Genomic DNA, 21,491 nt, shown 5'->3' with positions numbered 1-21,491 from the left:
GCTGCAAGGATCTCCCTACTTACACCTTTTTAAATCTGCGTGGAGCTGCTGGAGGAGGTCATCTGATGGCCTAGAGTCTGATATCCTGAATGTGCTGATGATACCCAGTTATTTTTTCACATCCCCAGGCCAAACAGGTGATCTGGTGGTGCTGGCCTAGAGGCTGTCAGAGTCTGGACGAGAAGGAACAGACTGAGTGAATCTCTGCAAGATGGAGTCGTCTTTGGTTTGCAGACCTTACAATTCCAGGGAAATTCCATCTTTGATTTTGAACAGAAATGTACCAATGAATGATCCACAATTTGGGGTTTCTCCTAGCCCCACTGGGAGGTCCTGTTCATGGTCACTCTTAATGTAATCTCAACAATGCACTTCTCAATATAAGACAGGTTGCAGGAAGGAGGAGGAGGAAATCCCTCTGAAGTGGCTCCTCTGCCTTTGGAGACGTAAGCTAAAGAAAACTGGGAGAGAGATTAAAGCACACAGCAGGGCAAAAACCATTCTGAAGGCAAGAAAAACACCAAGCTGCAGAAAGCCTTTGTTCTTTTCAAACTTGGTTGGAACTGGAGTAAGCTTCTCAACGTAAGTGCAGCCTTCAACCTATTACATTTTTGGCTACTGTTTAACTGAATTCTTTCGCTTCCAAGGACTGTCCTGTAATCTCCTTGATCCTCTCTATGCACTTCCCCTCTTGCCTTCCCCTTCATCTCCTTCCTTCATCCAGGCTAGGCATAATCCTGTTTTTCTAGTTGATCGCTTATTCCCCTCACTTTCTGCAGACTGACCACCGCTTGAGAACTGGGGACCCTTCTTGGGCTTTCTAGGTTTAAGCCAGTAACAAGCACGGAAGGCAACCATGCATGGGAGGAATTGAAGACTATCCATGCCCCAGTGGGCTGTGCTTGTTGGGAGTTGGGTGAAAAAGTGTGTGCTCTCCTTAACCTGGGATTCTACCTTCTTCTCCTTCACCTTCTCCTTCTTCTTCTCTTTCCCTTTGTTATAGAATACAGAGGAAAACAACGGGTTGCTGTTGAATTGAAGGAAACTAATGAATGTCATGGAAAATATTTGTGTGGTGCTTAGGAAAGGGTATTTGGGAAAATGTGTGAACTCATCTGTTGCAAGCTCAAAAAGTGTGGAAATTCCTGTGTTCTGTTAAGTGATATGGCTTGTGAGTAAGTGGCTAGGTGCCTGCTGTCTCTCAATCAATCAACCTTTATTTACAGCCAAAAGGCCCAAGTAGCAAGTTACAAATACAATCTAAAATTTGGTATTAAGTATAACAATTTATGCTCCAACAACTGATGCAAATGAGCCAGAAATTGAGGATTTTTATGCCACTATTGAAGTTACGCTGAGGACAATCCCCCAAAAGGACATTATTTACTTACTTGGTGATTTTAATGCAAAAATAGGCAACCAAACAGAGGTAGGAATCACTGGAAGTTTTGGGCTGGGAGAAAGAAATGACGCAGGTGATTGGTACAATTTTGTCAGGAAAGCCAGTTTTGAATCATGAATACATGGTTTGTGTAGCATAAGCATCGTTTATACGCATGGATCTCGCCTGATGGACTACATCGCAATCAAATAGACTATGTCCTATGCAGTCAATGCTGGACCAGCTCAGTTCTTGCAGTCAAAACTTATCCAGGTGCAGACTGTGGCTCAGACCATGAACTGCTGGTGGCCAAGATCAAAGTCAAACTCTGTAACATCAAGAGGACACCACCAAAAAAGTTTGACATCACCAAAATTCCTTCCACATATGCAATTGAAGTTAAAAATAGGTTTGAAGTTCTAGACACTGCTGAGAAAATGCCTGGTGAACTATGGCAAGAAGTTAAATCACCACTTAACTTAAATGCAAGAAGTCAGAGAAAAGGTGTAGATGGCTCTCAGAGAATACCATCGGAATAGCCGAGAGGAGAAAGCAGTGAGCAATCATGAAGAAGTAAGAAGATTGAATGCTGATTTCCAAAGGGCAGCAAGGAAAGATAGTGAAGTTTACTGGGAGAAGCGTTGCAAACAATTGGAGGAAGATTATACAAAAGGACACTCTAGGAACGCTTTTGCACGAATCAAAAAGATTCAGGCACCGTTCAAGGCTTGCAAAGGTATCATTAAGGATAAGCAAGGGAAAGAATTGTCTGACTAACAAGGGGTCAAGAATAGATGGCGAGAATATGCGGAGGAGCTGTATGCTACTGTATTGAGGAGCAACATCAAAGAGAGGAGGATAAGGAAACAGAATTAGAAACAGCCATCCTTGATGAAGAAGTCAAGTGGACAATGAACCAACTGCCACACAACAAGGCCCCAGGAGTTGACAACATCCCTGCAGAATTACTAAGACCAGTACCAAGTGCAATTATCAGAGCTTTGTGCCAGAAAATTTGGGAAACCAACACACGGCCACATAACTGGAAACAATCAGTGTTTATTCCATTGCCAAAAAAGGGGGATTCAAAGGAGTGTTCCAACTACCACACTGTTGCTCTCATATCTCATGCTAGCAAAATTCTGCTGAAAACCATACAACAACGCCTGGCTCCAATCATTGAAAGGGAACTGCCAGATGTCCAAGCTGGTTTCAGACGGGGTCATGGCACCCGCGATCATATTGCAAATGTACGATGGATAATGGAAAAATGTCACGAATTTCAAAAGAACATTTATATGTGCTTCATCGACTACAGGAAAGCCTTTGATTGTGTTGACCATGACAAACTATGGAGAGCCCTAGCAGACCTTGGAGTGCCACTACATTTGGTGAAGTTGGTAAGATCACTGTATGTAAATCAGGAAGCCACTGTACAAACTCAGTATGGAGACACTGATTGGTTCAAGATCGAGAAAGGTGTGCGACAAGGTTGCATTCTGTCACCTTTCTTATTCAACTTGTACGCCGAAGTGATCTTCAGGAAACTGGAGCTAGACGAATCAAAAATTGGGGTGAAAATTGGTGGAAGAAACATCAATAACCTTCAATATGTGGATGATACAACCCTCCTCTCAGAAACCTAGGAAGGCCTAAAGCACCTAATCATGAGACGCAAAGAAGAAAGTGAGAATGTTGGCCTCTTTCTGGATATCAAAAAGACCAAACTCATGACAACTGCAAGGAACAGAAACATCAAAATAGTAATTGATGGAGAGGAGGTAGAATGTGTGGAAGAATTCACCTTTTTAGGATCACTGGTCAATCAAAATGGCGAATGCATCCAAGAAATTAAATGCCGAATCATGCTGGGTTGCACAGCAATGATGAGTATGAATCAAATTTGGAAAAACAAGGATGTCAGCGTAGACTAGTCCGTACTATCGTGTTCCCCATAACTACATATGGCTGTGAAAGTTGGATGATGAAAAAGTTGGATAGAAGGAAAATTGATTTGTTTGAACTGTGGTGTTGGAGGAGGCTCTTGCGCATCCCTTGGACTGCAAAGATAACTAATAAAGAAGTGTTGAAGGACACAAAACCGGTCATGTCATTAGAAGGAAAAATAACCAAACTTAGTTACTTCGATCATGTCATGAGATCAACATCGTTGGAGAAAGACGTTATGCTTGGAACAGTCAGTGGCAAAAGACGACGAGGATGCCAAAGAACATGTTGGTTGGATGTAATCAAAGCAGACACAGGCCAAAATATAAAGCAACTGAAAGAAGCTGTACAAGTTCAGAAATTCTCTGTATTTGCATACTATTCTTTAATAAATCAGATATCATTAAGTTCCTGCTTGTGAGTCTGAGCCTATTAGAGTAGGCAATCATTACAAGTCTGCAGAAACTGAGGGAATAAACAAGCAACTAGAAAAACAGGATTATGCCTAGCCTGGATGAAGAAAGGAGATGAAGGGGAAGGCAAGAGGGCAATTGGATGGAGAGGATCAAGGAGGTTACAGGATAGTCCTTGGAAGCGAAAGAATTCAGTTAAACAATAGCCAAATAAATGTAATAGGTTGAAGGTTGCACTTACCTTGAGCAGCTCACCCCAGTTCCATCCAAGTTAGAAAAGAACAAAGGCTTTCTGCAGCTTGGTGTTTTGTTTTGTTTTTTGCCTTCAGAATGGTTTTTTGCCCTGCTTTAATCTCTGTGCTTTAATCTCTCTCCCGGCTTTCTCTAGCCTCCATCGCCAAAGGCAGAGCAGCCACTTCTGAAGGGTTTCCTCCGCCTCCTTCCCGCAACCTGTTCTATACCGAGAACTGGGTTTCCCCCACCTGCTCTGCACACAGAATCCACCAGGGGGCTCCCTCTGCACAGAGAAGGGAACACCAAGAGCTTGGGCATTGGGCGGCTGGAGGGTGGGAAGGGAGTGACATCACTCAGTCTTCCCTGTCTAGGACGCTGCACTCTCTCCCTTTAACCCTTTGAGCTTCGCAGGCGTTTGCGTAAAAGGGCTGCGGGAAAGTCTTGTAGAGAGGAGGTCCAGGCGTGGCCCTGGGTGAGTGGGGCGCCTCTTCTCGTGCAAAGGGAGGCAGGGGGTTCTCGCGCTGGGGAAGGAAGAGACACGTGCGAAGTCCTTATCCAGGTTCAATCTTTTGAGTCCTGGGAGGGGGAGAGCATGGTTCCCATGGTCCCCTACCGCCCTGTTTTCATGCACGTAACAGGGAGGGGGGAAAGCAGAGCTCCAGATCAGCGGCATTGTCCCCAGGAAGATATCCAGGATCCCCAGGAAGGAGGAGGGGATCTGGGGGAGCCCTTCGCGCCCCATTTCCTGGGAAAATCCCTGATTGGCGGGAGGGGGACAGTTTGCATTCAAATCGAAAGCACGAAAGAGGAAAAGGTTTGCAAGAAAGGAGATGGAAAATATTGTGCCTCCATTCTCACCAAGTGCTGGATGAGGCTAAAAGAGGGTTACATCCTCTGCAGTTCAACATGTCTTAGGAGAGTGAGTGAACCAGGACATCATCCGATGCTACCTTCTTTCAAGCCCTGTATTTGAACTCAGCCCCTGCGGTTGGTGGAGCTGTTTGGACTTAGGGTATGTTGTGTGAACCTGCATGTAACTGTGCCTTGACTTCTAAAAAGGAAACCCTGAAGAAAGGGAACTGGAAGGCAGGGTCATTTCCCTGGCATTTCATTTGATGAGAACTGAACTTATATGGTTTGTTAAATTATTTGAGGATTGGCATGTTGTGGGAACTGTCCTTGTAGGTAAATGTAGATCCAGGTATTTAAAACGCAAGCCCTTCCTTGTGAGAAAAAAGAAATAGAATATGCTCCGAGATGCATTTATTGGGTATTCCAAGTCCTTGATAGAAGTCAATCCCATATTTTGCACCACACACAGACAGACACAGAGGACTTACCTGCTCAGTGCTACTGCAGTCCGATGCCAGCTCAGCTTCCTTCCATGGGAATAACTGTTGTTCAACGGTTAAATCTACCACTTTCTAATTATCGGAATTTATTTTCTTTTCCATCTCAGATATACTAACTGAAAGCCATTTGAACATCCTTGCATACAGACAAAATTATCTCTTGGGCAAAGAGGTCTGAATGACCTGCTGTGGCCATTCCTGCAGCGACAGGAACAGTCCTGTGAATTTGAATGAAAAGGCGTTTGGAGATCCACAAGATTCCTTGGACCCATTTGGAGTTGTGCTACAGGACAGGGAAAGAATGGAGACCCAACCTTCAGGACGTGAATTAACTGGAAAAGGCCCTTCTGCTGTTCAGCCTGGGAGCTGTGGTGAGTTCTGGGCAAGAACTGGGCAGAAGATCCTGGAGGAGGAAACCATCCGTTCAGAAGGTCAGCCCTGGGACTTCAGGAGCATCCGATATCAGGAGGCTGAGGGTCCCCGAGGACTTTGCAGCCAGCTCCACTACTTTTGCAGTCGATGGTTGAGACCGGACAAGCACACAAAAGCGCAGATGCTGGACCTGGTTGTCCTGGAGCAGTTCCTGGCCCTCCTACCCCTGCAGATGGAGAGCTGGGTGCGGGAGTGTGGAGCAGAGACCAGTTCCCAGGCGGTGGCCCTGGTGGAAGGCTTCCTCCTGAGCCAGGCGGAGGAGCAGAAGGAGCAGGTCGAGTTGCAGGTGAGAGACCTTCATGTGGAAGGGGTTTGAATGGAATAAACAATGTGTTTGAATTCTTAACCCCTCCCTACCAGAGTTCTCTGGCATTCATGATATGTAGAGATATTTCACTCGTTCTTGTAGGACCTTGTTCTGCTATCCATTCTAGAAGATAGATTTGGGACAGCTGCTCCTTTCTTACTTTCCAGCTTCACCGCTGGACATTGGGGCTTCAAAGTTGGGTTCAGAGAACAAGAATCCACTTCATGTTGTGTGGTGTCTGTTAATTCTTCTTCTTTTCTCCTGCCTACTCTTTCAAGCCCTTTGCTGTGGAGATCAGTGATGCTGAGGGAAGGAGGAATCGATCAAATCCCCCTCAGGAGCTGTTTTTCAGGAGTTTCTCTCTGGAAGATCCAAATCAGGACACCTCAGGAGGTAATACAAGGTCCTCCCATTCCCCAGAGAGATCCCAGCTGTCTCATCTTCTCTTTGTATTCTCTTCTATAGAATATTTCCTCCTATTTCATTAATCATGCATTTTAAAATTCTTTCTCCCTCACAGGGAAAAATAGAATGAAGTTGACTGTTCCCTATGGTGGAGCTGGAACAGTGGTTGAACCTCCAACTCCAGTAAGAGCAGGAGATTTACTTATTAGATTTCTATTCTGTCTTTCCTTCAGGAAGTCAAGCTGGTTTACATAGCACTCTCTCCTTCCATTTTTCCCTCTTGTTATGGCCGGTTTAGTTTTGTGTTCCTGAGCAACATGGAATGGGGAATATAAGACTCAAGTTGGTCTCAGTCTGCTTAGCCTCCTCTGAAGTCTGTTGTTGGGATACAATGGATTGTAATCTCAGTACTGAGATTCTTATCAGGAAATCTTTTTTTAAAAAACCTACTTAACTTTCCTTCTGCTAGTTGCTCTTTTACTATTAGCTTACAATAACTAATTTTTTTAAAAGTCTTTCAAGAGATAGGAATAACGTTATCACAGCAGTAGCAACTGTGAACCAGAGACCCATTCTTTTTCTAATTCTTTGATTTGGAATTGTGCAAGGCTGCTCAAAAATAACTGAATACTCACACTAGCGTATGACCATTTTTAAAAAGCTTTGTTTACAACCAGTGATAAGGCAGACTATTAAAATCCAATGAAGGTGGCCAGACAGAAAAGTGTCCAAGTGAAAATAGTTCTGAAAGAGCACAGATTCAAGGCACTTTGGCTTGCAAAGTAGTTTCTAATCCTCTGATTTGTGCGGGGATTTGGAGGCCAACAATCCAGCTTTGCAAAGACTGAAAAATGCCCTTCCCAGGAAATTTTCTCTGCCTTCTTATCTCCCATTCAGCCAATGCCTCTGACTTCTAGAAGCTTCCTTGCAATCTGAGGAGGAGCAGAAACAGGGTTCCCTGTCTTTGGATATGGATGGCAGCCCACACAAATCCCTGGCTGAGCTCTCCCAGCACTTTCATGCAGGTGTCGAGCATGGACAGAATTGCTCCTTTTGGGGACACCACAAGCCATTTGTTGCAATGCTAGAAAGAATCCCCCTCCCACATTTCCTTCTGCAAACAGAGGAAGGATTGGAGTCACTGATAGGTGGGTTTCCAAGGCCCATCTGCCAGTTGATTCTCTCCAGACATTGAGAGTTTTTGATTTGTGGATGGAGAGAAAGAGAAAGAGAGAGAGAGATACAGAAAGATAGATCAATTGATCCAGAGGGAAACTGCCATTATTTTGACTAATGGCAGTGACTGTCCTGCAGAATCAATCAAGTTCATAAAACCTGCCTGAAATATTTCTTCATGAAAAGGCTTTTGGCTCTGTCCATTTTCTCACCTAAACATTGGAATCCTACCAAGCATAGCCGTTTAACTTAATGCATATCTTTGCTTTGGGAACTGGTGAACAATAGGACAGATCTTGCAAATCCTCCTGGGCCTGCTCTGTTCTCCTTTTCCTTCTGCAGGAGGGCCTTGTGTCCTTCGAAGAGGTGGCTGTGTGTTTCTCCGAGGAGGAGTGGTCTCAACTGGATCCTCACCAAAAAGCACTGCATTGGGAAGTCACGCTGGAAAATTGTAGGAACGTGGCCTCTCTGGGTAAGGGTTTGCTACTCCCCAATCGGAGAGTTTGGGAAGACATTTTGTAGTTAGATGCTATCAGTTATTTCTGATTAAAAAATCTTCATATAGGTGTCATCTCCTGGGTGGGAGAAGGAAAAGATCTGGCCTTCTCCTGCTCCAAGGAAGGAAATAGGTCAGTGGCTCTCTGCTTAGGTGCATCCTGTGCCAGTTCTCATCCGGTGAATTTTTCCATCTCTCTTTAACCATATCAGTGACAAACTAAGTCCTTGGCTTGAGGGGAGGCTAAACTCCATCACACTGATTTCAGCTTTTTGGGCCCAGAAGCTTCCCTGTATGTCCTCTGAAGGACTGTCATTTAAGCAGGCTTTTGGGTTCATGACTTTCCTTGCTTTTCATTTCTGTCCTCAGCCTAGGGAATAGGGGTGAAATGGTGCTGTTCTTCCATTGCAGACATACTGTTTAGGATTACTAGAAGAACTTCAGTTATTTTTTTCTCTCTCTCTGCAACTGTATGATTTTGTCAAGAGAAAAATGAATAGCAAATGAAAGATAGTTTGGGTAGGAAGAAAAGGACGAGTTTCAAAATTGATTTAGCTTTCACAGTTCTCTCCTGGAATTGGACCCCCTCCAATGAACGTCCCCCCCCCCTTCTAATATCTCCTTGGATGTTCCCCTGATTCTTCCTTAACTCAGAGATGATTCTGGGTGGGATTTGAATAAGTATGGATAATTATAAACAAAAAGGATGCTTTAGATGTTTTAAAGCTTTTATGGCTCATGAATATAGAAATTACCATTTCTATGCCATGCCATCGTAAGCATGCAAAACTGTAATACATTGGAATTTGGCAAAATTTCAGAAGGAAATACATATGACTTCCTACAGTTGGATCTTTTCCCCTAAATTTCCTATCATTTTAATTTCTCCTTTCCTTTGAAGGTAATAATGAGCAGGAAAATAAAGATTCCAGTGAACCATCCCAATTGATCAGGTATGGACACGGAACAGAGAAGCCTGCAATTCACATGGAACCAGGAAGGCATGAGAGAAACCACTCAGATAATTGGAATAAGGAAAGCTCATCTTCCGTTGATGCTCAGATGCAAGAGTTTCCTGCGCAAGAAGGAAAAGAAAAGAAAAAATATACTGGGAAATGTGTAAGACTTTTCAAAGACAAATTAGATGCAAATGAACACTATCCAACCCAAACCAAAGGAGAAGATTATATATGCCAAGACAATGGAAAGAATTGCAATTGGACTTTCCTTCTTTCTTGTGAAAATGGGTCCCTTATATCTGATAAAAGGATCCACACAGGAGAGAAGCCATATAAATGCATGGAGTGTGGAAAGACCTTAACACACAGTAGTCAACTTACTCGCCATCAATGGAGCCACCCAGGGGAGAATCCACATAAATGCATGGAGTGTGGAAAGGGGTTCAGCCAACTCAGAAATCTCACTTCCCATAACTGGATCCACACAGGTGAGAAGCCATTTAAATGCATGGAGTGTGGAAAGAGCTTCAGTCATAATGGCTCCCTTACTTTCCATAAAAGGATCCACACAGGGGAGAAGCCATATAAATGTATGGAGTGTGGAAAGACCTTTATTCAGAGTAGTGAACTTACTCGCCATAAAAGGATCCACACAGGGGAAAGGCCATATAAATGCATGGAGTGTGGAAAGACCTTTATTCAGAGCAGTCAACTTTCTTGCCATAAAAGGATCCACACAGGGGAGAAGCCATATAAATGCATGGAGTGTGGAAAAGGCTTCAGCCATCTCAGAAATCTTACTTCCCATAACTGGATCCACACAGGGGAGAGGCCATATAAATGCATGGAGTGTGGAAAGACCTTTATTCAGAGCAATCAGCTTACTTCCCATAGAAGAATCCACACAGGGGAGAAGCCATATAAATGCATGGAGTGTGGAAAGAGCTTCAGGCATAGTGGTTCCCTTACTTTCCATAAAAGGATCCACACAGGGGAGAAGCCCTATAAATGCATGGAGTGTGGAAAGGGCTTCAGTCAACTCACAAATCTTACTTCCCATAACTGGATCCACAGAGGGGAGAAGCCATATAAATGCATGGAGTGTGGAAAAAGTTTCATTGAGAGCCGCTCCCTTACATCTCATAAAAGGATCCACACAGGAGAGAAGCCATATAGTTGCATTGAGTGTGGAAAGGGCTTCTATCACAGGCGTTCCTTTACTTTCCATAAAAGGATCCACACAGGGGAGAAGCCATATAAATGCATGGAGTGTGGAAAGGGCTTCTGTGACAATGCATCCCTTATGAGGCATAGAAGGAGCCACACAGGGGAGAAGCCATATAAATGCATGGAATGTGGAAAAGGCTTTTGTGAAAGGCGGTCCTTTAATTCCCATAAAAGGATCCACACAGGGGAGAAGCCATATAAATGCATGGAGTGTGGAAAGGGTTTCTGTGACAATATATCCCTTATGAGGCATACAAGGATCCACACAGGGGAGAAGCCATATAAATGCATGGAGTGTGGAAAGGGCTTCAGCCAACTGAGTAATCTTACTTCCCATAAAAGAATCCACACAGTGGGGAAGCCATATAAGTGCACGGAGTGTGGAAAGACTTTTACTCATAGGAGCCAACTTACTCTCCATAAATGGATCCACACAGTAGAGAAGCCATATAAATGCAATGAGTGTGGAAAGGGCTTTTCTCAGAAGGGTAATTTTAATTCCCATAAAAGGATCCACACAGGGGAGAAGCCATATAAATGCATGGAGTGTGGAAAGGGCTTCTGTGAAAGGCGTTCCTTTACTTCCCATAAAAGGATCCACACAGGGGAAAAGCCATATAAATGCATGGAGTGTGGAAAGACTTTTACTCATAGGAGTCAAATTACTCTCCATAAATGGATCCACACAGTAGAGAAGCCATATAAATGCAATGAGTGTGGAAAGGGCTTTTCTCAGAAGGGTAATTTAAATTCCCATAAAAGGATCCACACAGGGGAGAAGCCATATAAATGCACGGAGTGTGGAAAGAGCTTCAGTCATAGTGGTTCCCTTACTTTCCATAAAAGGATTCACACAGGGGAGAAGCCATATAAATGCATGGAATGTGGAAAGAGTTTTACCCATAACAGTAATCTTACTTCTCATAAAAGAATCCACACAGGGGAGAAGCCATATAAATGCATGGAGTGTGGAAAGGGCTTCTGTGAAAATGGATCACTTATGAAACATAAAAGGATCCACACAGGGGAGAAGCCATATAAATGTGTGGAGTGCGGAAAGACCTTTATTCAGAGTAGTCAACTTACGTCCCATAAAAGGATCCACACAGGGGAGAAACCATATAAATGTGCGGAGTGTGGAAAGAGCTTCAGAACAAGTGGTTACCTTACTTCCCATAAAAGAATCCACACAGAAAAGAAACCATGTAAATATGTGGGGCGTGGACGTCCAGTGGGGACATGGCCACCTGAACAGCTGTTCCCAAGCTCCGTGGACAGAACTGACAGTGGAGGTCTTATTTTTGGGCTCGGGCCGGCTTTTTCCTGAAGCCCAAGGGCACTTTCATGATAAAAGAAACGCTTGGAATCATCTCGTTTCCTTTCCATGATGCCATCTTGTAGCCAGAGAATCACAAACAGGGTTCGCCATGATCCAGTAAGGGATGATGGGAGGAGGGGATGCCATCATTTCCAAGCTCTGCTGCAGCCTTAAAGGGACACTAGGCTGAGCCACCCCATTTCTAATCCACCCGATTTATATTTCTTTTTAAGTTTATGTACCCCAAGGGAGTCTCTCTACATCAAGAAGAAGCCGATTCTCTTGGTGTTTATCATTATTTCTGGATTAAAATTTTAAAATCTTTTAAAGTTTTGCCTTGTTTTCCCATTTAAAGATTAAGGAGAACAGGAGTAAATAATTTTCTCCCTGCTATTATTTTTGAATTTGAAGAATGTAATATTTTCCTACACGTTGCGTATGTCTTTTTGAATCTCCAGCCTTCCATTCACTTTCTCTGAGAGCTGCTTGTTAAGATACTTTCCCCTGTCTCAGTTTCACTTGGAAACCTCCTATTAACCCATTAACTCCTATGTACGCGAGTCAAGTATCTAGGGGGAGCCATAATCTACAAACATGGAAGATTTCAAGGAGATCTTCTCAGAGTTCCATTGTGAGCTTAAGCAGACCTACAAACATATTCTGTCAGATTCCTGTCAAGCTATTTTGCAAGTTATTCATGGTATTGTGGAAAATATCTGCTTTAAAATGTGTCATCCAGTTGAGAATGTTACGGAAGAAACTGAAGATTTTAATGCTGACAGTGTTGGAGTGCCAGGTGAAGTTTATTCTTGTGCTGAAGGGGTTAAAGGAACAGCCTGAATTGCAAATCACAAACAGAGTTGTTTCTGATGGATTATGATGGGAATAAAGCTCTTTTTTTCTAAAGGTTTTTTGCTGGGAAGTCTGAGTTCTAAGCGGGGCAGTTGGGCTGTTTGATTTCTGTATGAAAAATGCCTTGTGTATAATATGGAGATATGTAAATGTCTTTGAAGTGGGGTAAAACATTAAGAATGTTTAATTGGATTGATAATGAGGCTATTATGATTTCATTTCTCTTTAATGATTTGGATTAAGATTTACTGGATTCTTTTTATGGTTTGTTTGATTTGTAAGATTTATAAGGTAACTATAAGGTATAATAATTGTTTGGTTTTTAGGTTTAATAGGGTTAAGATTGTTGTAGTTATAAAAGTAGACAGTTTATATGTTTTTACAATTTGATTATTATAGTGGACAGAAATATATAGAATAGTGGTAGGAAGGAAATATTTGAATAAACATTGTTTTTCTTGGGGGAGGAAAGTTGATTTAGAGATCTATAGATTTCTTCTTTTAATAAGGGGAACAAGCAATTGCATTACTGATCTGTATATGTGCTAATGGAAGGAATTATAGAAATAATGTGATCTTGGTTTGATATAGAGTAAGGGATTGAATATGGAAATTGGTGTATATTCTTGTTCAAAGTTGGAAGTCACTTTATATAATCTTCCAAATTCTTTTTTCTTGTCTTTCACACTTTTTTAGTTTTTCTTTTTGTAGTTTTTTTGTAGTTTTTATCTTACTTTCAAACTTAATAAAAATTCTTTTTAAACAAAAATAAATGTGTGGGGGGTGGAAAGAGCTTCAGGAGGAGCAGTGACCATGCACAGATCCATTTGGGTGAGAATCCATGTAAATTCTAGATTTAGTTGGTTAAATCTATGTGATTCCTATTGATGTATATTGACTAGGAAAGGAAGGTTTTTTTGAGTTTGACCCTCACAACTGGCAGTCCCAGATATACGAATTTACCAGTGAAAACAAAAGCAATGGGCACGTACCATTTTAATCATGAACTGTGGACTTTTGAAGGTACTGTCATTTGAAGGTGGCAAACACTATTGCCCATCAGTATGAGAAAATTCTTTTTCTTAAGTTTACATTTATTCCCATTTCCAGTTGGGGCTCAGTTCCAAGCAAATGGCCATTTTTGGCATCTCAGAGTCTGGACTATGCAATTTTTTGAAGATGTTGTCCTTATCGTGTTTATATAAGTGAGCTTCCTGCTCCCCAATTGTTTGTTCTTCCCACTTGATCATGGGTCTTGGAGGTATGGGAACAGGCAGACATTTAACAGGTGCTGTTTCCCCAGGCCGTAGAAAGAAGTGCATCTCCCTGATGGATCTTTTCAAGACAAAGCTTTATTGGTGTTGTTTGTGCTATAGCAGACATACAGATAGAAATTCAGCTGATTCACAGCCTCTTCCCAGAGTTTAAACTTTCCTTCTTTTGCCTAGTCTTCTTAGGGTTGTTTCCCCCTCCCTTTCTCATTCCTTAATACACTCACAGTTCATCAGAGGACCCTACACTTCTCTGTGCTCACAAAGTGTTGGAAATGGTGCACCAGAGAGATTCTGGGGTCTGGAGCAATATTATAATCCAAAGGGAACTCAAGTTCCATCAAAGTATACAGAGAGAGAGAGGGAATGTGATATTGAATTGTCCCACTGAACAATTGCGATACTGAATTAAAAGTGACAACTAAGAGGATTTGTCCTTTGAATTTTTCATGACTTTCTGTCTGTCCCAAGTTAGATATTCAAGAGAATTTCTTTATTTCTTTGTCCTAAGTTAGGGATACTCAGGAGAATGAAAATGAAAGTGTCTCCAGTGTGCTGGCATTGCAAATGAAGAAGCAAGAAGGGAGCCATTTGGAAATTGGTAGGGACCAAAATAAAATCATATGACAATAAGAAAAGCTATTTCAGAAAACAATTTCAGTTCCTCCTGACCAAACATCCAGAAATGAGAAGGGGTGTTGCCCCTGGGATGTGAAGATACCAAAACATAATCAGACTTACATCCACGGTGTAGAACCGAGTCAACCAGCACGAATGCTGAAGCGTGGAACCTTTTTCGGTCAAAGGCCTCTCCTCAAGTGAGAATCGCCTCATACACATCGTCTAGTGCAGAGCTTTCCAAACTGTGTGTCGCGACACGTTAGTGTGTCGGCTGCAGTGTGTAGGTGTGTCACGTGGTCAAGGGATCGTACAGGCACTGCGTGTGCGCAGTATGCGTAATCGGGTCAAAACAGCTGATTCCGCGTGAGTTCCAGTGAGACGGCCGCACCCGCAGTGTGTTAGTGTGTCAACAACATGAAAAGTTTGGAAAGCTCTGGTCTAGTGTGTGGAAAGAGCTTCAGGATGAAGAATTCCTCTCACAAAAGGAGCCAGAATGAGGTGAAGCCCCAAAATGCACATGCAAAACACTTTCCAGCATTAAGGCCATCTTTTGCCTTTCGAGGGTGTGACGAGGGCTAAGCAAAAGTCTAAATTTGATTGAAATAAAATCAAATATCAATGGTGTGTGTACTTTCTAGGCATTTCTCCACCAAGGTGCCTTGTTTTGAGGTAAAATTTCTAGAACGTCCATGGGTTTGAGCTTTTTATTTGGAACTTGTTTTCTTTTGATTTTTCTTTTTCTTCAGAATCCTTTCTTCAGGATTAATCTCATTGGTACAGGCTGCTACGTGCTGTTTCAAACTGTTATTAGCCACCCAGAGCCATGAATTTGAGAAGGGCAGCTGTATAAATTGAACTAACTAACTAAAGATCAATAGAAATCTTAGTTTTCCTAACCCGTCACTTCCCTCCTTGTGTCCCTGCAAGCCGCTGTCTTGCATCACTTCAGGCCTGGGTTTGCTAACAACCGCAAGACACAAGCTGTGTTTCAAAGAGAGGCTTCTTGTTCTTGTTTTTTGACCACCCTGCCATTTCTGACAGGATTTTGCTCATTTCTGAGGCCTCCTCGAATCTCCACAGATCCTTCAGGGCAGCCGTTCTTGAGGAAAGCGAGTTTTGATCCTCCACAGAGATTTTCTCAATGTTCACAAGATGACAGATGGTTCCTAGACATTAATAAGAGGAAGACGTAGAAACTGCGATGTGCTGGAGATGCCACCACCTTTCTTAGACAGGCAATAAGTTAGAGGCGCCCTTTCCTTCTGTTGGAAGGAAATCTTACCAGGGTCCCTTCTGAGCCGGGAATGAAGATACTCAGACAGTTGCTTGAATAGAGGTGATTCTATTTTCCAAGAGCATGTAGAGAGTCTACTGGCTGCAGGTGGCCACCCTTGTATTTCCCCACAAGCCTTTTATATAGGAAAGCTTGGTTGTTATGCAAATGTGTTCCTGCCCTCTAAGAACCTCTCAGAAAAGTGCAGTTTACCGGAGTTCAGAGAGGAGGCGCTCTGTGGCCAGGCCCCCTGCTGTTTGTGTTTCCTGTTCTGACAATCCAGGTCCCTGCTGGGCTCTGGCCTTGTCTACTAGTCTGGATAGTTCACCTTGGAAGGGAAATATATTTATATTTAAGTTCTATACATGTAAAATCTTTCAATGGCTTGAGAGAGAGTTGGTGTGGAGTGAATCACAGAGGGGAAAAAAGAAAGGAAATGGTTATGTCTCCAGTGTGCTCTGTTGCTGTGACCCCAACACCTGGGCCAACTAATAAAGTAGCAGGATGAAAATAGGAGTGATCCTGCTGCACGAACATAAAGTTATACATTTGGGAACCACCCCATTTTTCTTTTGTATTTGCAAACACATAAGTCTTAGAGCCCTTGAGAGGTATGTTTTGACCCACACCCCTTTTTCTCCTGCTGATTTGGTGGTGTGGAAAAAGGAAACACCATCATTTAACAAAGATCCTCAGGCAGTTATTAGGATATTGGAATCTATAACTGACAATTTAATCCTTCTTGGAAGGACATGATGCAACTCTTGAACCATCTCTTAACACTGGATGAAGTCCTCAAATTGTTTGAAAAAACTGCTGAAATAGGAAGGAGACCAGTGGTTCCAGTTCCTGGACAACCCGCTCCTCAGCCTCGATTCCCTTGGCCTGCTAATAGCCCACCTTGGGATTACAAGGATACAAACCATTGGGATGAATATGTAAGAGCCAAACAGAATTTATTGGAAGCACTCCACGAAATTGGGTGCAAGCCCTTGAGATGGTCAGAATTTCAGCATACTACACAACGCATAGGTGAAACACCTGATGCATTATGGGTATGCTTGACTGAAGCAGGGCTTGCATATGCCCATTTAGGCCTTAACAATGTTAAAGATCAAAGGATTCTTGCTTCAGCCTTTGTTGACCAATCTGCTAGTGACATTAGAACTCATTTTCAAACTATTGTTTCAAATTAGTCTACTCTGGAAATTCCTGAACTATGCAGAATTGCTAATTTTGTTTTTGATCAAAGAAAACAGGAAGAGATAGAGGACAAAGAGAAGCAAAAAAGGGCAGAAAGGAGGGAAGATAGGAAAGAAGACTTAAAGATGTTTGCAGCATTGCGAAGGGGTCCTGGACTGAATCAGGCACAAAGATTAAATTTTGGCATTAAATCCCAAGGCCCAGTTTGTTATTATTACCAAAAGAAAGGTAATCTAAGAAAGGATTTTGGGAAAAGATTGCTAGACGAACAGAGAGATGGTTTTCAACCTTTGACCAGCAGAGGGAACCCCTTTCTTCCAAATCTGGCATCCCAGAGATCTCACCCACCTCACCCCCCTTTCCCTCCAGAACCTTCTCGTGTGTATCCAGTTTTGCCTGTTCCTGATTCTTCTCAACCAGCTGGCTCTAATTCACAATGAAGGTGTCTTGGGGACACCCAAGACCACCCATCCTTAAGTGCACTTTCTCTCCCACTGAAATCTGGACCTGAAGGTGAACCCTTTCTCCCCCTAACTATAGGTGGACAAAAATATGATTGCCTCGTGGATACAGGAGCTACTACTTCTTTGTTAACACACCCACCTTTTCAAGGATCCATGGTACCAGGCGCAGGCGATAGTATTATTGGGGTGGGGCGAACAGTCATTCCTGTTGAAATCACTGATCCTATGCGGGTAGAAGTGGGTCCTCTTTCTGTTGAACATGCCTTTAATGTCTGTTCTCAATCACCTGTTAATTTGTTGGGGAGGAGTTTGCTGTGTAAACTTTGGGTCATGGTAAAATGCACTCCAGATGGGTTGATTTTGGATGTTCCCCTCACACACATGCATTGTTTGCTGTCTCTTTTTGCCACAGAACAGGTTAGGATCTTTTGTTATTTGATTATGGAGATCTGTTTGGCTGTTCACCTGAATGGGCTCCGCCAAATTCTGTGAAGGAGAGACCTCTTGTCTTACAAGGTCTCTGATTAAGCCTGAAGAGGTCTAAACAGTTGGGGTTTCCTGTCATATTTTAATTTTCTGGCATCCTCTTTGTATGAACCCATTCTATTTGTAACCTAACCCTTTACCTTGCTCAAGGGGAAGGCAATATTGGGAGAAGTGTTTTTGGCCGGAAGTGTCCAGAGAGAGAAGCAGCATTTCAAAAATGGCAGTCTGAGAGAGAAGGGGTGGTAGTTGCATCAAACCCTACCAATACTTATCCTGTTGCAATTGTTTATTTCTTTTCCATGGTGGCTCTCATTTTACAAAGTGGTGAGGTAAAAGAAAGCATGATTTAAACACAGTGCACCAGTCCTTGTTGTTAAAGTACAGGTTTCCTCAACATCCAATCCTTTCCCCCCAATTACCCTTTTTAATCCATATAATTTCGAATCAGTTTCCCCTGGTGCACAGCCAGTGAAGAAGAGGAAATAGCGCTGGTATCAATGAATCTCAGTCTCACAAGGTTTGCACTCTGCACAGGCAGAGACACTCAGTGAAATCTCGGTGCGATGAGTATGAGGCTTGCAAAGCAAGCAGCAAATCTCAGGAAGTTATAAAGCAGAGTTTGTAAAAGTAGTCCAAATGTCCTGAAGGGACTCTGCTTACATGGGTTGTATGTGGAGGCCTTGCATTCTCCCTCTGCCATTCATCTTCCTCCCTGTTCTGCCAAGTGTCCAGGCAGTGATCAGGTGCCCAGACAATTGGTCCTTTTAGATCCACAGACAATAAGCACACCAGAGAGTAAGATTTTAAGCTTTAGTATGGGCTCAAGCAAACAGATTTAAACAGAAACATAGTTTAAGCAGATTAAACAGAAACACAAGTATGTCATAAAAAAAAAACAGACCAAGGAAGATGATGCCCAATCTCCCATATGCTGTCAGGAGCACCTTAATATCGACAGCGGAGATACCCCAGGGCGGCTCAATTTCCATAGCACCCAGGGCTCAGGTCTGTGCAGAAGCTCCCAGCAAAGTAACTCCAGGGCGGCTTCATTTCCAGAGTACTCAGCCCTAAGTCTGAGGGGAAGCTTCCCAAGCCAATTTTGCACACAGCACTCGGTACCAGGGTCTGTGGCCAAGCTCCCCACTCAAGAGGCAATCCTCAGGTTTTTATCAAAGTCTGGCCCTAAAACCCCGTGACCCTGTTTTCATGGTATGGAGACTGCAGGATCCGACCTTGACTAGATACTTCCCAGGGTCTGGAGCACCTTTTTATGATGTAATCCAAGAGCCTGGGAAGCTACACAGATAACTAGTGCTAACATAAACCATATTGGGGTTTTCTCCTCCCCTTTCTGCCCACATTCAAACAAAAGTAAAAAACAAAACAAGAAGCTAGCTACATAAACATTACTATGACTCAAAATTAAGCTTCTTCTTGTGAAGGAGAAAATCCTAATATATCACTAAAACTCCTTGAAAAACAATGGTCTTCTGCATTGCCACTACACTCCCCACTGGTCCTGAGCTCCAACCATGTATCTAGCAGGCAAGAGACAGGCATAGCAAGAGCACATCCTGCCAAAGCCAAGGCAAACAGGAGAAACAACAGGAAAAGAGAGCCAGTTTGGTTTAGTGGTTAAGGCACCAGGCTAGAAACCAGGAGACTGAGAGTTCTAGTCCCGCCTTAGGCATGAAAGCCGGCTGGGTGACCTTGGGCCAGTCACACTCTCTCAGCCCAACTCACCTGACAGGGTGGTGGTTGTGGGGAAAAAAGGAGGAAGGAGTATTAAGTATGTTCCCCGCCTTGAGTTATTTTTAAAAATAATAAAGCTGGGATAAAAAAATAAAAAATAAAAGGTGGAAGTGGAAGCAGAGCCTCAGCTTGGAGTGAGAACAGCAAAACAAAGAACAGGAAGAGAGATGCCAGCAACAAATCTCTTCTCCTTCTGAGCGCTGAAGCTATTTAGGAGAGACAGCAGGCGCCTAGCCACTTACGAGCCACACAACACAGCACAGGACTTCCCACACTTTTCAAACTTGCAACCGATGAGTTCACACACTTTCCTGAAACACTTTCCTAAGCACCACAGAAACACTTTCCATGACAAGCTTTACCTGTTGGTTTCCTTATGTATTCAATAACAAAGGAAAGGAGGAGGAGAAGGAAGAATCCCAGGTTAAGAATCCCAGGTTAAGGCTCTTTCACCCAAGTCCCAACAAGAACAGCCCTCTGGGGCATGGGCAGTCTTCAATTCCTCCTATGCAGCTGGGAAAATCAGACAAACCAATCTGACCAAGAGAGGTAAGCGCTTCTCACTTATATTCAATGCAGGTTTTTTAGGGTGGCAGAGAAGAGAGGTTCTTCAATATGGCATGAACAACACACTTCAAAGCAGGAAGAGTAAGTGGCAGACAACAAAGAGCCGAGAACTGCGTTTCTCCCACCTGCACTGCACATAGAAGCCACCAGGGGGCGCGCTCTGCGGAGAAGGGAACACCAAGCGCTTCAGCACTGAGCCACTGGAGGGTGGGAAGGGAGTGACATCACTCAGTCTTCCCCGTCTAGGAGCTGCACTCTCTCCCTTTAACCCTTTGAGCTTCGCAGGCGGTTGCATAAAAGGGCTGCGGGAAAGTCTTGTAGAGCTAAAGAGGGCTAGACGTGGCCCTGGGTGAGTGGGGCGACTTTTCTCGTGCAAAGGGAGGCAGGGGGTTCTCGCGCTGGGGAAGGAAGAGACACGTGCCAAGTCCTCCTCCAGGTTCAATTTCTGAGTCCTGGGAGGGGGAGAGCATGGTTCCCATGGTCCCCTATCGCCCTGTTTTCAAGCACGTAACAGGGAGGGGGGAAAGCAGAGCTCCAGATCAGCGGCATTGTCCCCAGGAAGATATCCAGGATCCCCAGGAAGGAGGAGGGGATCTGGGGGAGCCCTTCGCGCCCCATTTCCTGGGAAAATCCCGTAAGGAGGGGGAGAGGGAGAGTTTGCATTGCAAATCGCAAGCAAGAAAGAGGAAAAGGTTTGCAAGGAAGGAAATGCAAAAGATTGTGCCTCCATTCTCACCGTGCGCTGGATGAGGCTAAAAGAGGGTTGCATCCTCTGCAGTTCAACATGTCTTAGGAGGGTGAGAGAACCAGGACATCATCCTCCGCTACCTTCTTTCAAGCCCTGTGTCTTGTGTGAACTCAGCCCCTGCGGCTGGTGGAGCTGTCTGGGCTTAGGGCATGTTGTGTGAACCTGCCTGCGTGTAATAGCGTGCCTTGGCTCTTCCAAAGCAAACCCTGAAGAAAGGGAACTGGAACATCCTAAACAAGGGTCATTTCACTGGCATTTCATCTGATGAGAACTGAACTTTTATGCTTGTTAACCTGTTTGAGGTTTGGCATGTTGTGTGAACTGTCCTTGTAGGTAAATGTAGATCTAGGTATTTAAAAAGCAACCCCTTCCAGGTGAGAAAAAAGAAATAGAATATGCTCCGAGATGCATTTCTTGGGTATTCCAAGTCCTTGATGGAAGTCAATCCCATATATTGCACCACACAGATAAACGCACAAACACGTATCTGCTCAATGCCATTACAACCTATACCAGTTCAGAAAAAAACTCTCTTCCATGGGGATGCGTGTTGTTCAATGGTTAAATCTACCACTTTCTAATTCTTGGTATTTATTTTCTTTTCCAT

At 43.5% G+C, this 21,491-nt stretch overlaps 1 protein-coding gene across 2 annotated transcripts in view; it reads left to right on the top strand.

Moving 5' to 3' along the window:
* Positions 1 to 21,491, top strand: part of LOC134489058 (zinc finger protein 91-like) — a 77,516-nt gene that overhangs the window by 48,468 nt on the left and 7,557 nt on the right. Inside the window, exons 1-6 of one of the 2 annotated variants that reach the window (XM_063291486.1) lie at positions 4,319 to 4,447; positions 5,435 to 6,045; positions 6,345 to 6,459; positions 6,587 to 6,654; positions 7,990 to 8,119; positions 9,045 to 12,426. In XM_063291486.1, the coding sequence (XP_063147556.1) occupies positions 5,506 to 6,045; positions 6,345 to 6,459; positions 6,587 to 6,654; positions 7,990 to 8,119; positions 9,045 to 11,656 (3,465 nt within the window). In that variant the 5' untranslated portion in view covers positions 4,319 to 4,447; positions 5,435 to 5,505 and the 3' untranslated portion in view covers positions 11,657 to 12,426. Of the gene's footprint in view, positions 1 to 4,318; positions 4,448 to 5,434; positions 6,046 to 6,344; positions 6,460 to 6,586; positions 6,655 to 7,989; positions 8,120 to 9,044; positions 12,427 to 21,491 lie in introns of those variants that run through there. The other variant, XM_063291487.1, reaches the window with a different exon arrangement.

This window comes from Candoia aspera, chromosome 2 (genome assembly GCF_035149785.1).
Source record: "Candoia aspera isolate rCanAsp1 chromosome 2, rCanAsp1.hap2, whole genome shotgun sequence".
NCBI classification, from domain to species: domain Eukaryota; kingdom Metazoa; phylum Chordata; class Lepidosauria; order Squamata; family Boidae; genus Candoia; species Candoia aspera.
The sequence above is the reverse complement of the archived record's forward strand: the minus strand, read 5'-3'. Positions and strand labels throughout refer to the sequence as shown.